The 13,558-nt window shown below is 36.0% G+C and overlaps 1 protein-coding gene across 1 annotated transcript in view; it reads left to right on the top strand.

Moving 5' to 3' along the window:
• Positions 1-13,558, top strand: part of LOC137043954 (adhesion G protein-coupled receptor A3) — a 65,498-nt gene that overhangs the window by 37,940 nt on the left and 14,000 nt on the right. Inside the window, exons 5-13 of the mRNA XM_067420563.1 lie at positions 2,427-2,498; positions 2,828-2,988; positions 5,827-6,040; positions 6,329-6,493; positions 7,506-7,707; positions 7,826-7,975; positions 10,825-10,986; positions 12,390-12,590; positions 12,774-12,981. Of these exons, the coding sequence (XP_067276664.1) occupies positions 2,427-2,498; positions 2,828-2,988; positions 5,827-6,040; positions 6,329-6,493; positions 7,506-7,707; positions 7,826-7,975; positions 10,825-10,986; positions 12,390-12,590; positions 12,774-12,981 (1,535 nt within the window). The remainder of the gene's footprint in view (positions 1-2,426; positions 2,499-2,827; positions 2,989-5,826; positions 6,041-6,328; positions 6,494-7,505; positions 7,708-7,825; positions 7,976-10,824; positions 10,987-12,389; positions 12,591-12,773; positions 12,982-13,558) is intronic.

Here is a 13,558-nt window from a genome sequence, read left to right as displayed (position 1 = left end):
TGACACGAACACACACTTATAACACATGCTCGTCTTCTCGTCACTTGATCAATGCTGCACAAGACTCAAACAGCTCGTTCTAGATGAGCTGAGGGAATTGAAGCGACTGTTATGATTATCCACCGGAGTTAAATTGTTTTTATTGCTACAAAAAGTACATCTAGAGTGGAGGCGTAATGTAAACGTAGCATTGGGATATTCTATCCTAACTTCACCACCCTCACACACTCACACATCCGATATGAGGCGAGGCAGGTTTTCAACTCGACGAGAAGTCTCGTCACAGTTTAGCTTCGTGAGATCTCGTGATACAAGATCTCGTCACACCCCTAGTGTCCACCCATGATGGGGGGAGGAGAGAGAGGGAGCAAGAGGGCATTTGAAGAAGGACTGTAGAAAGAGAGATGGCTGAGAGACATTACAAAAGAGAAAAGGTAAGAGGAATATAACTGAAAAAAAGAATGGTTATGATCAGGCAAGAGCTTTAGGACCCATGTTAATATTAGAAAAGCTTTCCAGTGCTGGAGAGGCCTAAAGCCGAAAGTATACTTTGTTTTTGACGCGCACATATATGCACAGCCTTGAAAAGTATACTTTTGACTTGCACTCGTTAGGGATGTGACGAAATATCGTTTGACAAAATATCGCGATACAAAACGTGACGAAACGCATCGAGGTCGAAAAAAATGGATCGCGAAATAAAGATAGATGGCACTGCTGCATGATTTGCGTAGTATATAAATAATTTAGTGTATTATGTGTGTGTGTGTGTGTGTGTGTGTGTGTGTGTGTGTGTGTGTGTGTGTGTGTGTATGGGGCAGACATAACAAAACGCAGCGCGCATTTTCTGTTTGATCTGAGGCATAGCCCGTAAGTTAGTTGGAAAAAGTGAGAGCAGTCAGACAAAGGAAGTAGCAGCAAACATTAATAGGGAAAGAAAATGGTTGACATTAGCATTAATATTCTAAACCAAAAATGCAGTTATTGCCTACATAAACTACCATATTTTGTGTTTAACTTTTATTAGACTCCAGAAAGAAAAGTGTGTTTTTTCACTGAGCACATTCTCTGCAGTGTGAGCGCGATGCACTGCAGCTCACTCTCGCTCATGTCTGAGGTAAATCATTAACACCATCACCGCTTACAGTACACGTGTTTTATTGAACTAAATACATTACAATCGGATAAAACGAATGCACAGGTTACTTTCCTGAACAAGCGCGCTCCCGAGTCGTCCGTGTTCTTCACACTGTCCACGTGAATCGCGGACCAGTTCAGTGTGCACACGCAAAATACCAGCAGTTCAATAGGGAATGCGGATCTCTTAAAGGGGCCGCACTATATTCCTACTCGTGTAATATGGCCCTTCTCCAGGTATGGTGTGGTTCTGGTTCGCTCACTGGTACACATTAACAATTTTTCATACGAACTTTGCCCTGTTCTGAATTAAACTGCCAGTGTAAAAACTCCCTTTATATTGTTAAAATGAGAGAAATCACTACTTACTCATTATTTTTAAGTTTAGGCTTAAGAGACATGAACAATTTCTTAGATAAACATATCTATTACCTTTGATATGTCTAGTCTTCATGCTGTATTGATTATTATTGAATAAGTATGGTTTCACTAATAATAAATGTACATTTGCATAAAGCATGCATATTTGTCCATACCTATGTTGATTAGAGTATTAAAAACTTAATTTAAACTTAATTTAAGATACATTTACAATTGCTAAAAAGGTGCGATAAAAATTGCGATTAATCACGAGTTAACTCATGACAATCATGCAGTTAATTGCGATTCAATATTTTAATCGGTTGACATCCCTACAGCGCCCTCCACAATTATTGGCACCCCTGTTTAAGATGTGGTCGCGGACTTCTAAAAATTCTCCAAAATGCAAAAAAAGAGAGAAAAATCCTACCTTTCGTTTAAGTACATTACTTAAGTGGTAAAAAAAAAATCACAGATTTTGAAAGAGAAATATATATTTTGATATCGTATCGTAACCCTGGCATATCGAGGTGCATCGTATCGTGAGTTTAAGTGTATCGTCCCATCCCTAGCACTCGTACACAGTTGTTCGACGCTTGCAGTTTTGAGCAGTCTCTCAACAGTTTTTTGTTCGTCATTTGTTAATTTCTTTTGCAAAGCAAAAATTGTTTTGCCTAGCTTCAGCTATGAGAAGGAAACATCCATTCTTGTATTGCGCATTCCTGCATTTTAGGTGCTGAACAATAAAGGGAGGGGTGTGTTTGTTTGGGTTGATTTTAAAATATCAATAGTTTTTCTCAGAAATCACATACTGCACCTTTTATGGGCATTTTAAACAATTTAAAGCAATTTATATGACTTGTGATGTTTACATCAATTTCCTTTTAGGATGTTATATTTTGCTCAATACTGCCCCATTTTTGTTGTAGTAACCTTTCAGAGAACAAGTTTTCTTCACTGTCTCAAGGGATCTTCGACAGCCTTGGTTCTCTGAAAATACTGTAAGTGTTTTGTTGTACTTTGCATTATTTGCACACTTTAAAATTGTAATCTGCAACACCTAAACTAAAATCAAGGTTGCAGTTTATTAGTGCTTTTGTTTGCAAACTTCATATTCATTAACTTAAACGCTTGAGATAAGGTGTCATAACACTTGGCATGTCTTCAAACATAGTGGGCATTCAGAGTTTACACTCAGAACCCAGTCTAAATTTAATTCATCTGTTGACCAACACTGTAGAAAGGAATGTTCTTATGATCTTATCAAAAGATGTTTGATTTTTTGTGTGGCTTTTACAATAATTTCTAAACATGCTGTATACATTTTTAGGGAGTTTGACAGCCCATATCTTCTGTGTGACTGTAATCTGCAATGGTTGGTGGTCTGGATCAAAGAGAAGGCGGTAGGGGTGAAGGAAACTCGCTGCTCATTCCCTCGCTCCCTACAGGGTCAGCAAATTACCTCGCTCAGGCCTGTAACCCTCACATGTGGTAAGAATACACTCTAACAGACTGTTTGCTGTAATGTTGGAGATTTTACATTGATTTCTGTTGTATTTATAATGAACAAATTATGTTTACTAACCCTTACACTTTTTTTTATCTTCTTATGTATTTGTAAATGTATTTAGATGTACATTTATTCATTAATAACAAGTAATTTAACAATCAGGGTTTTGTGTATAACTGATATACTGTAATTGTTCTTAAGGTATTTTGAATAAACTTTTTATTTGTTTTCCTTTTAATGTTACTTTAAGTAATTTTTTTTTGTCTAAAATATATTTAGTATACTCTATTTTTATGTGTATATGTGTAAGTGTGTGTGTATGTGTCTGTAAATATTCAGGTGCTGGTCGTATAATTAGAATATCATCAAAAAGTTGATTTATTTCACTAATTCCATTAAAAAAGTGAAACTTATAATAGTATATCCATTCATTACACAGACTGATATCTTTCAAATGTTTATTTCTTTTCTTTTTTATGATTATAAATGACAACTAAGGAAAATCCTAAATTCAGTATCTGAAAATAGGAATATTGTGAAAAGGTTCAATATCGAAGACACCTGGTGCCACAATCTAATCAGCAAATTAACTCAAAATGGATTTAAAATAAAAGTAAATGGTCCCTAAGTTTAGTCCTGTAGGCTACACAATCATGGGGAAGACTGCTGGCTTGACAGTTGTCCAAAAGACGACCATTGACATCTTGCACAAGGAGACACAAAAGGTCATTGCAAAAGAGGCTGGCTGTTCACAGAGCTCTGTGTCCAAGCATATTAATAGAGATGCAAAGGAAAGGAAAACATGTGGTAGAAAAAAGTGTGCACCCAATAGGGATAACCGCACCCTGGAGAGAATTGTGAAACAAAACCCATTCAAAAATGTGGGGGAGATTCACAAAGAGTGGACCACAGCTGTTGCATTCCTTGTGTCAAGCCACAGTGTCAAGCCCAGAGACTGGAGGAAGAGAGGAGAGGCACACAATCCATGTTGCTTGAGGTCCAGTGTAAAGTTTCCACAGTCAGTGATGGTTTGGGGTGCCATGTCATCTGCTGGTGTTGGTCCACTGTTTTCTGAGGTTCAAGGTCAAAGCAGCACGTCATGCTGAGCACTTCATGCTTCCTGCTGCTGACCAACTATATGGAGATTATGCAGATTTCATTTTCCAACAGGAATTTGCACCTGCACACAGTTCCAAAGCAGCCGGTACCTGGTTTAAGGACCACAGTATCCCTGTTCTTAACTGGCCAGCAAACTCGCCTGACCTTAACCCCATAGAAAATCTATGAGGTATCGTGAAGAGGAAGATGCGATATGCCAGACCCAACAATACAGAAGAGCTGAAGGCCACTATCAGAGCAACCTGGCCTCTCGTGACAACATCTGGGCTCTCATAACACCTGAGCAGAGCCACAGACTGATCTATTCCATGACACGCTGCATTGCTGCTGTAATTCAGGCAAAAGGAGCCCCAACTATGTATTGAGTGCTGTACATGCTCATACTTTTCATGTTCATGTTTTTCCGTTGGCCAAGATTTCTAAAAATCCTTTCTTTGTATTGGTCTTAAGTAATATTCTAATTTTCTGAGATACTGAATTTGGGATTTTCCTTAGTTGTCAGTTATAATCATCAAAATTAAAAGAAATAAACATTTGAAATATATCAGTCTGTGTGTAATGAATGAATATAATATACAAGTTTCACTTTTTGAATGGATTTAGTAAAATAAATCAACTTTTGATGATATTCTAATTATATGACCAGCACTCATATACATACATACATACATACATACATACATACATACATACATACATACATACATACATACATACATACATACATACATACATACACACATGCACACACATCTTTTTTATATATTTAATGTATGTATATGAAATTATTAACTTGTATTGTAACTTTCTAATTAATTATAATTAATTCATATTTATGTTTATTTGTTAAGGTCCTAACAATTAGTGTTTTTTTAGTATTTATGTACTATCATAGTATTTATTCAAATTTTAATTGATATTTTCTTTTTATATTTTAAGATGTCCTTTTAATATTAGTTTAGTATTGCTTTTGACATTATTATTATGAATACTACTACTACTACTACTATTAATAATAATAATAATTACTATTTCTATTTAGCTTTATTTTTTTATTCAGTTAGTTTTCAAGGTAACATTTCTGATTGTATGTTTTTCATCTATAAATATTTTATTTTGTTTCAGCTTTATTTCAATTTAAGAAAAAATATTTTGGATAGTTTTTGGTTTATTTAAGAATAACATCACTGCTAATAATGTAGGCAAGACCTGACCCACATGCATTGTTAGCTCCCTTCTTGGTCATGTATGCAAACAAACTAGATTAAGTGCCTTATTTCATTGTATTTTAATGGCATTGTGCAACATGAAGTCTGATAAGAGTAAACAGAATATAGCTTTTCATGACCTATGACTTATTGCACATTAGGTGACTTATCTGTATTCAAAGATAAAACAAATAAAGAAAAATTACACTGTTGCTAACAGAACTCCAAAACCAACGATTTTCGGATCTTTTTCTAACACACTCATCTACACGAAAAGCAAAGTAATCCTGCTATAAAATGCCTTCAGCCTTGGTTCAGGCCTCCCATTTATGTTGACTTTGGACTTTCTAACCATAGCTTGTGCAAGAATTACAATAAAACTGCTCCCAGATCACTCATTAATGTCAACTTTTGCAAAAAGCAATTATCTGTGGCTGACCACAGTGTGTTTTTTCTTTCTCTGTTTTTGTTTTTCTCTATTCTATATTTTAGACGCTCCTCTAGAGCTTCCCTCCTTCCAGATGACTCCATCTCAACATCAGATCGTCTTCCAGGGCGACAGCCTGCCGTTTCAGTGCATGGCTTCTTTCGTGGATGAGGACATGCAGGTTTTGTGGTATCAGGATGGGAAGATGGTGGAACCTGATGCCACTCAAGGCATCTACATTGAGAAAAGCATGGTGCAGAATTGCTCTTTAATAGCAAGGTAATAGAAACCACCATTAAGGAGATACCAAACCCAATACTGTCTTCAAAATGTCATTTCTGCGTACTAGATATACATGAATGACACTTAGCAATGTTTGCCTCGGAGCATGGCGACACATATACCTGAAATATAAACTAACACTGGATCTACCAACATTGTGCTGGAAACTGGCAGAACCTTATTGTAAAGAGTAACTTTTTCAGTTTTAGTTGATTAATTAAAATCTGTAATGCTAAACCCATTCTCCTGGAGCAACAGGTTCTTGTTTGATTTGTCCTCATGCAGTGCCTTGACCATTTCCAACATCCAGCTGGGATTCACTGGGAACTGGGAGTGTCGTGTGCGCACCAGTCGAGGAAATAACACTAGGACGGTCCACATTGTGGTTTTGGAGAGTTCTGCCAAGTACTGCTTGTCAGATCGGGTGTCAAACAATAAAGGGGAGTATAGGTGAGTCTTCCGTACTCCTGATCAGATACAGTACATTACCGTACTTTACCGCTTTAAAGATTGAGGTCTGTGTTTTTGAAAGAAGTCTCTTCTGCTCGCCGAGGATGCATTTATTTGATCAAGTAAAAACGGGAATATTGTGAAGTAATATTACAATTTAATAAATGTTTTCAATGGAATCTGTTTCCACCACAGAATAAAAAAACATATCTCGTAATTCTAACTTTTTTTTACTTACTTTTTTCTCGCAATTGCAAGTTTACATCCCGCAATTCTGACTTATATCAGAACTGGATGATATAAAGTCGCAATTGCCAGTTATACAGTCTCAGAATTGGACTTCATAACTCTCAATTGGGAGTTTATATCTGAGAAAAGTCCTCAGAATAGAAAACTCAGAGAAACTTAGAAAGAAAGAGTCACAAGTATATTCTGTGGCGGAAACAAAGCTTCCATAGTTTTCTATTTGAATATATTATAAAATGTAATTTATTCCTGTGATGCAATGTTGTTTTTTTCCAGTCTTCAGTGTCACATGATCCTTCAGAAATTATTCTAATTTGGTGATTTGGTGCTCAAGAAACATTTCTTATGTTTTTTTCCTTGAAAACAGTAGATGTTTAATTAATTAGCATCATTTGTCTGAAATCTTTTTTAACATTTTAAATTACTTTACTGCCACACTTGATAAATTTAATGATGAATCCTTCACTTGAATCACGTGTATCCACTGCTGACAGTATCAAAACAAATGTCCCTTATATTTTAGCTCTTCGCTGCACTCTAGTGGTTATAGATCTAAGTGAAACCTCTACGTTATACAGTACCTCTATGTTCATCTATACATTTTTTTTAAATTATTTTTTGCATATGTTATCCACTTCAAACTAATGCATTCCCATTTACGGCCATTTATTTCCATGCCCTAACACATACAGGTCCTGTTCTAGGTACTTCCTTTCTTGCTCATGAACCTGAAGGAGATTCATCATGTGTTTTTGTCTGTATGTAGATGGCCTCGTACACTGGCTGGCATTACAGCATACTTGCCCTGTAAACGGCAGGTGACCGGAGCTGGCATTTATTCAGGCAGCTCGGCCGAAGAGAGACGTGCATGGAGGCGATGTGACCGGGGTGGACAATGGGCGGAAGACGACTACTCGCGCTGTGAATATATGAAAGACGTCACGCGTGTGCTTTATATCATCAACCAGGTAGGTGGCTGTAACTTTGCAGTACAGTATTCTGTGTTTAACTTTCATCATACACCTTTAGTAAGATGCATTCGATTCTTTTCGGTACTCATCTTTGCTTTCTTTTCTTGAATGTCAGATGCCTCTGAATCTGACCAATGCGGTTCAGACAGCACAGCAGCTGTTGGCTTACACTGCAGAGGCACCCAACTTCTCTGACAAGGTGGATGTGATCTTTGTAGCAGAGATGATCGAGAAGATTGGCAAGTTTGCAGAGAAGTATAAAGAGGTGAGTTAAATGAAGTCAAGTTATAAAGGGGGACGACTGTAATTTGTATTACTATCAACAATAAAACCAAGCAGTTCTGTTCTGAACAATTATTTTTTTACGTGCAACCAAAAAGACATGAAATGGTTCATGCATAATTGAGTTTGAGTTGCATATTTGATTCATCAGGCTTTTATGGCTCATATAGTATGATATGGTGAGAATTTGTAGCTTATATTTGAGGAAAAATACACCTTTATTCCGACGCATAAACTGAGCAAAAATAGGAAATGTGGTGCAGTTCCTGATATTTGTATGGCCAAAAATAAGATGAGGTTCTTATAGCTTGTAATGCAGTTCAGTCAGATATTTATGAGAGTATAGCGACTTATTTTCAAATATATTTATGTATGCATGTATATGTGTCTCAGTAGTTTTTATTATTGGGGCCAAACGTATAATGCAGTGCAATACAATGATGGTTGAGAGATGAACAAATAAATGTTCCTCAAAAGCCTGATGGATCTATTTGATACTCACAGGTTACCTAAGCCAGGAAGTGTTCATCTTGAAATATTACTAACAATTTAAAAGTAATTCTGGTAACGCTTTACAATAATGTCTCATTTGTTAACAATAGTTGATGTATTAACTAACATGAAATAACAATGAGCAATACATTTGTTACAGTATTAATGTTTGTTCATGTTCTTTCACAGTGCATTACCCAATGTTATCAAATACAACTTTTGATTTTAATAATGTATTAGTAAATGTTGAAACTAACATTAACTAAGATTAATAAATGCTCTAAAAGTATTGTTCTTTCTTAGTTCATGCTGAAGAAGTTAAACTAATAAAACCTTATTGCAAAGTGTTACTATAATTCTTCAGGAAAGATTTCACATCTAAAAGGACACGTGTACCACAATCTAAAGGGGGATATTTTTACAATTCTACTAAAAGGCCTTTTCCTTGCTAAAAAAAAACTATAATCTATCAATCGGATGACAGAAGGCATGTAGTAGACCGTGTACAACAGGTTTCTCAGCAAGTTTTTATCATGTTGATCATTTGGAAGCCTTAGAAATTTGTGCATTAAACATGATTCAGTAGGCTTTTATAGGGTTAAAATAAGACAAAACAACCATTAAATGAGCTACGCATCAAGATATTCTCTATTTATTCTCTATTTCATTGACCCCCTTCAACAGCTGTTTTACGTCGATAAACCATGTTTCCTACTGTCTTATATAGACTGTCTTAAATATGTGTATTTGAAGGAATTTCCAGGCCTAAAAAAAACTGCCGTCATTTTTTTATCATGTAGAAATTGACGAATTTTAAGTATTTTTATGCAATCATTAATCTTTATCCATTAAATCATTAAAAAAAACTGGAAAAGTTATATGGCTTTTGAATATTGTTGTGGACAGTGTGAGGCCTTGGAGTCAAAAAGGTTGAAAACCGTTGATTTAACCCCTTATCTCTTTTTTTCAATCGCATTTATTTCATGTGATATTATTTAGTAATCATCGTAAATTAGGTATCATTTGAACACTTACGAACTCATCACGTGTAAACCACTTTGAAATCAGATGTTGCATTTCCATGGAAACAGTGCTCTAAATTCTTCAGGCTCCTCCCCTAGTGGACGGTGTCATGTTTCATAGTACGACATGTATTTTAACTACTTTATAATCACAATTTTTTTATGTGTCTGTTTAATGATGGAAGTGATATTTGGACAAGAATGTACAGGAAAATGCATCAAAAAAAAAAAAAAAAAAATCAATGGAAATTGAATGAGACCTGGTGGCTATTTTTGGTATAGCGCTTAAACAAAATATCATGGGGACTTCAATTTTTGTGATATCAAATTCAAATTTGGAACACAACTTGGTTAGACATGCAGCTTTGGTTTTAGAGTAGTTTTAGAGTAAAACATTTTTGTAAAATATATATTTTATATATTTTTTTAAATATTTAGTACTGTATTTTTTCATTTCAGTAAATTTAAACTTCCATCATTTTTTCATTATTTCATATTTTGTAATGCTGAGTATTGGCTTTAAATCAAGACCAAACTCAAGTCTATATTCCAAAGCATTATTGAATTACAGCCCTTTAAGTTTGGATAGTGCATTTTTGTTACTATTCTAAAAAAGGGGGGTGAGAGTTAACTTAAGGGGTTAAATCAACGTCACTGTTCGCCACATCAGTTTGTGATTCTCTTCCTCTCTGGACAACAAAACCGGCTTTTGCAGTTGAGTCTCTAAGGAGAAGAGCAGATAGGATCAGAATGGAGGGATTTGGGCACTGGGGCCACAGAGGAACATAAAACCAATTTTTCAGGATCAGGTTGCTCTTCACTCAATGTTGAGGGGAAATGTTATCATGTAACACCTGCGCAGGGATCTGTACCATCATTCAACGTCTCACATATTGCAAGGACACGTTATTAAATTTTCCTCGCGATTTTGCCATGCTTGTGTAATTTTGCTTAGGAATTTAGTGGAGCTCCGTTGTATGATTTGACAAAGAAGAGGCTGTTTATGGCTCCTTCATTGTTTTCTGATAACATTTGCAGCGATTGTTTCTCTAGTGTGAGAATGCCAGACCCATCCCAGTAATCACATTTTAGTTCTTCACTCTTCAACATTTTTCTGAGTGTGATGTCAGGTTTTGTTCAAGAATGCAGTTGTGAAACAAAGTTTTGCATCTGCACTGAGAGTGTAACAAAAATGTCCCTGTTTGTGTGTGTTCATTGATTTCGTATGTAGTCTGTTTGTGGGTGTAATGCACGCCTGGAGGAATCGGCAGTGTTGTGGGTGTGCATGCATTGTCTCTAACTGCATTTCCTCTCTCAGCTGGGAGATGTGATGGTGGATATCTCCAGTAATCTGATGCTGGCTGATGAGCGAGTGTTATGGATGGCTCAGAGGGAGGCGCGAGCTTGCTCACGTATTGTCGAGTGCCTGCAGAGGATTGCTGTTCTCCGAATCAGTAATGGGGCTCTGGCCTATTCCACTGTGAGTACTGCAAAAATGACTTCTATTGTATATTTTTCGGCTAAATCGGCTGTCCATATCAGCAATTGCAAATTATTTTAGTAATATTTATATTTATACAAAAAGACTATTTAAAGGATTTAAATAGGCAAATGCTTAAGAGTCTATGATTGGATCATTATTGCAGTGATTATTATGTTTCTAGCACATTACGTTTGGCAACAGTTCTTCCAACCCTAATTGGAGTGTGTAGCTTTTAATTTCTTAAACAACCATGTAGAGAGACGCATCGTGGCCATGTTCCAAAATGACAATGTCAAGATTCATCAGGCTCGAATTGTGAAAGAATAGTTGTGAGACCTTGAAAGTGTTCAATGGTCTTTCAAGGGTCTTAAAAGTCTTTGGGATGTGCCTAGAGTAGACGTAAAGGAATAGTTCACCCAAAAATGAAAACTGTCATCATTTACTTACCCTAATGATGTTCCAAACCTGTATGAGTTTCTTTGTTCTGCTAAAAAAAAAAGAAACAAGAAGAAGATATTTCGAAGAATGTTTGAAACAAAGCAGATAGAGCAACCATTCTCTACCATAGTATTTTTTTTCCCATGGTAGTCAACGGTTGTCTTTCTGCTTTGTTACAAACATTCTTCAAAATATCTTATTTTGTGTTCAGCAGAAGAAATAAGCTCATACAGGTTTGGAACAACTTAAATGTGAGGAAATGTTGACATTTGGTTGAACTATCCCTTTAACAAATATTCTTACGTAACCTAACAACAAGAATTGACTATATTTTGTTGACTTCAAATATAATTGGAATGACTGAAATATAGTTTAATTTATTGCATTATTTCCAAAATGGAAAGACAATTTGATTACAGACAGCGCAATATTTGTATATTTAGCGCGTGTTCATGCACAAGATAAAGATGATTAATTAAATTACTTTTTTTTTAAACAAACTGAACAGTTTATGTAACTTCGTTACATTTTGTCTCATATGCTCACTTTGTTTATGCGATCAAAAATACAATAAAAACTAAATTATTGTGAAATATTACAGTATTAAAATGCTGTTTTCTATTTTAATATATTCTCAAATGTAGTTAAAAGGATTTCTAGTATTTTTCTTATACTGTTTTCAGGATTCTTTGATGAATATAAAGTTTAAAAGAGATTATTATTATTCGAAATATAAGTCTTTTGTAACATCATAAACATTTACTCACTTGAATAAAAGTATTACTGAGTAAAACATGTACTGACCCCATACTGTTGAACGTCCTCAAACTAAAGTCTATATAATGCACACTGCACATTATATAGACTTTCGTTTGAAGGAGTTTTCATAGTCCGTCAATAACATGTGATTGTGAGAGTATGGTGTGGTACCCATGTTTCTTTATTCTTGTCTGTTTCAACAGAACTCTCATAACATAGCTCTGGAGGCTCATGCGATCAAGGCCAGCAGCTTCAATGGAATGACCTGCACTCTGTTCCAGAAGGTCTCACCGGAGCGCACAGCCACGGCCCATTTCTCTCCCAGAGACCCCGACGTCAATCTAGAGCGCCAGCTTAGCTTCAAATGCAACGTGACCAGCAACCTGTCAGCATTGGCTCTCAAAGTAAGCATATTTCTCAGATACTTTCTGTACGTCAGTGTCTGTGGAGTATACAGTACTATAGATGTTTTGTCACAGCATATAAAATGAGTGTTTCTTCAATCCGAGAACTCCAATAAAGCTGTGGAACCTGGAATATATCCATCACGTTTTGACAGTAATGTTATTGCATCTCAATGTTTGCAGAACACTATAGTGGAGGCCTCACTACAGCTTCCCCCGTCTCTCTTCTCATCTCTGGGAAGTTCAGGTCAGGCCGAAGAGGCTGTCTACAAACTCCACCTGCTAGCCTTCCGTAACGGCAAACTCTTTCCCCTGACGGGAAACTCCACCGTCCTCAGTGATGGCAGCAAGAGAAGGAGTGTGGTCACACCTGTGATACTGACAAAGATTGGTAAGAACACACTTGGTGTTGATCCTACTGCCTTGGGCAAGATCAGACCTGCGCTCAAACCCTCTTCATTGTTGATGTTATTAAAACTGAAGATACAGAAATATGCACTGGAGTTGTAACTCACCATGATGATGAAGTTTAAGTTTTGCTACTGGAGATATGACATAAGTCACACTTGCACCAGGTCAAACTGTACAAATGATTACATTGAAATAAATAAATTATATATATATATATATATATATATATATATATATATATATATATATATATATATATATATATATATATATGTGTGTGTGTTCTGGAAAATAAGTAAAAGTATCGAAGAAAGACAAGTACGATATTTGGAACTGCTATTTAAAAAAAAAATAAAAAAAAATTGTGATTTGATCTTTGCTTCACAGCACTATTGTCTATTATCCACCCTTCCCCCTTTTTGGCTTCAAGCAGGTAAAGAGGCATTGTGTCATAGACAACAACAATAATAGCAGCTACTGAAGAAAAGAGGGGGCGGCAAAGAACAGCACAGAGAGCTGCTGGGAAAAAGTTGCCTGCTATAACAGATTGATTTCAC

The sequence above is a fragment of the Pseudorasbora parva genome, chromosome 1 (genome assembly GCF_024679245.1).
Source record: "Pseudorasbora parva isolate DD20220531a chromosome 1, ASM2467924v1, whole genome shotgun sequence".
In the NCBI taxonomy this organism is placed as follows: Eukaryota; Metazoa; Chordata; class Actinopteri; order Cypriniformes; family Gobionidae; genus Pseudorasbora; species Pseudorasbora parva.
This window is presented reverse-complemented; position numbering and strand designations above follow the sequence as displayed.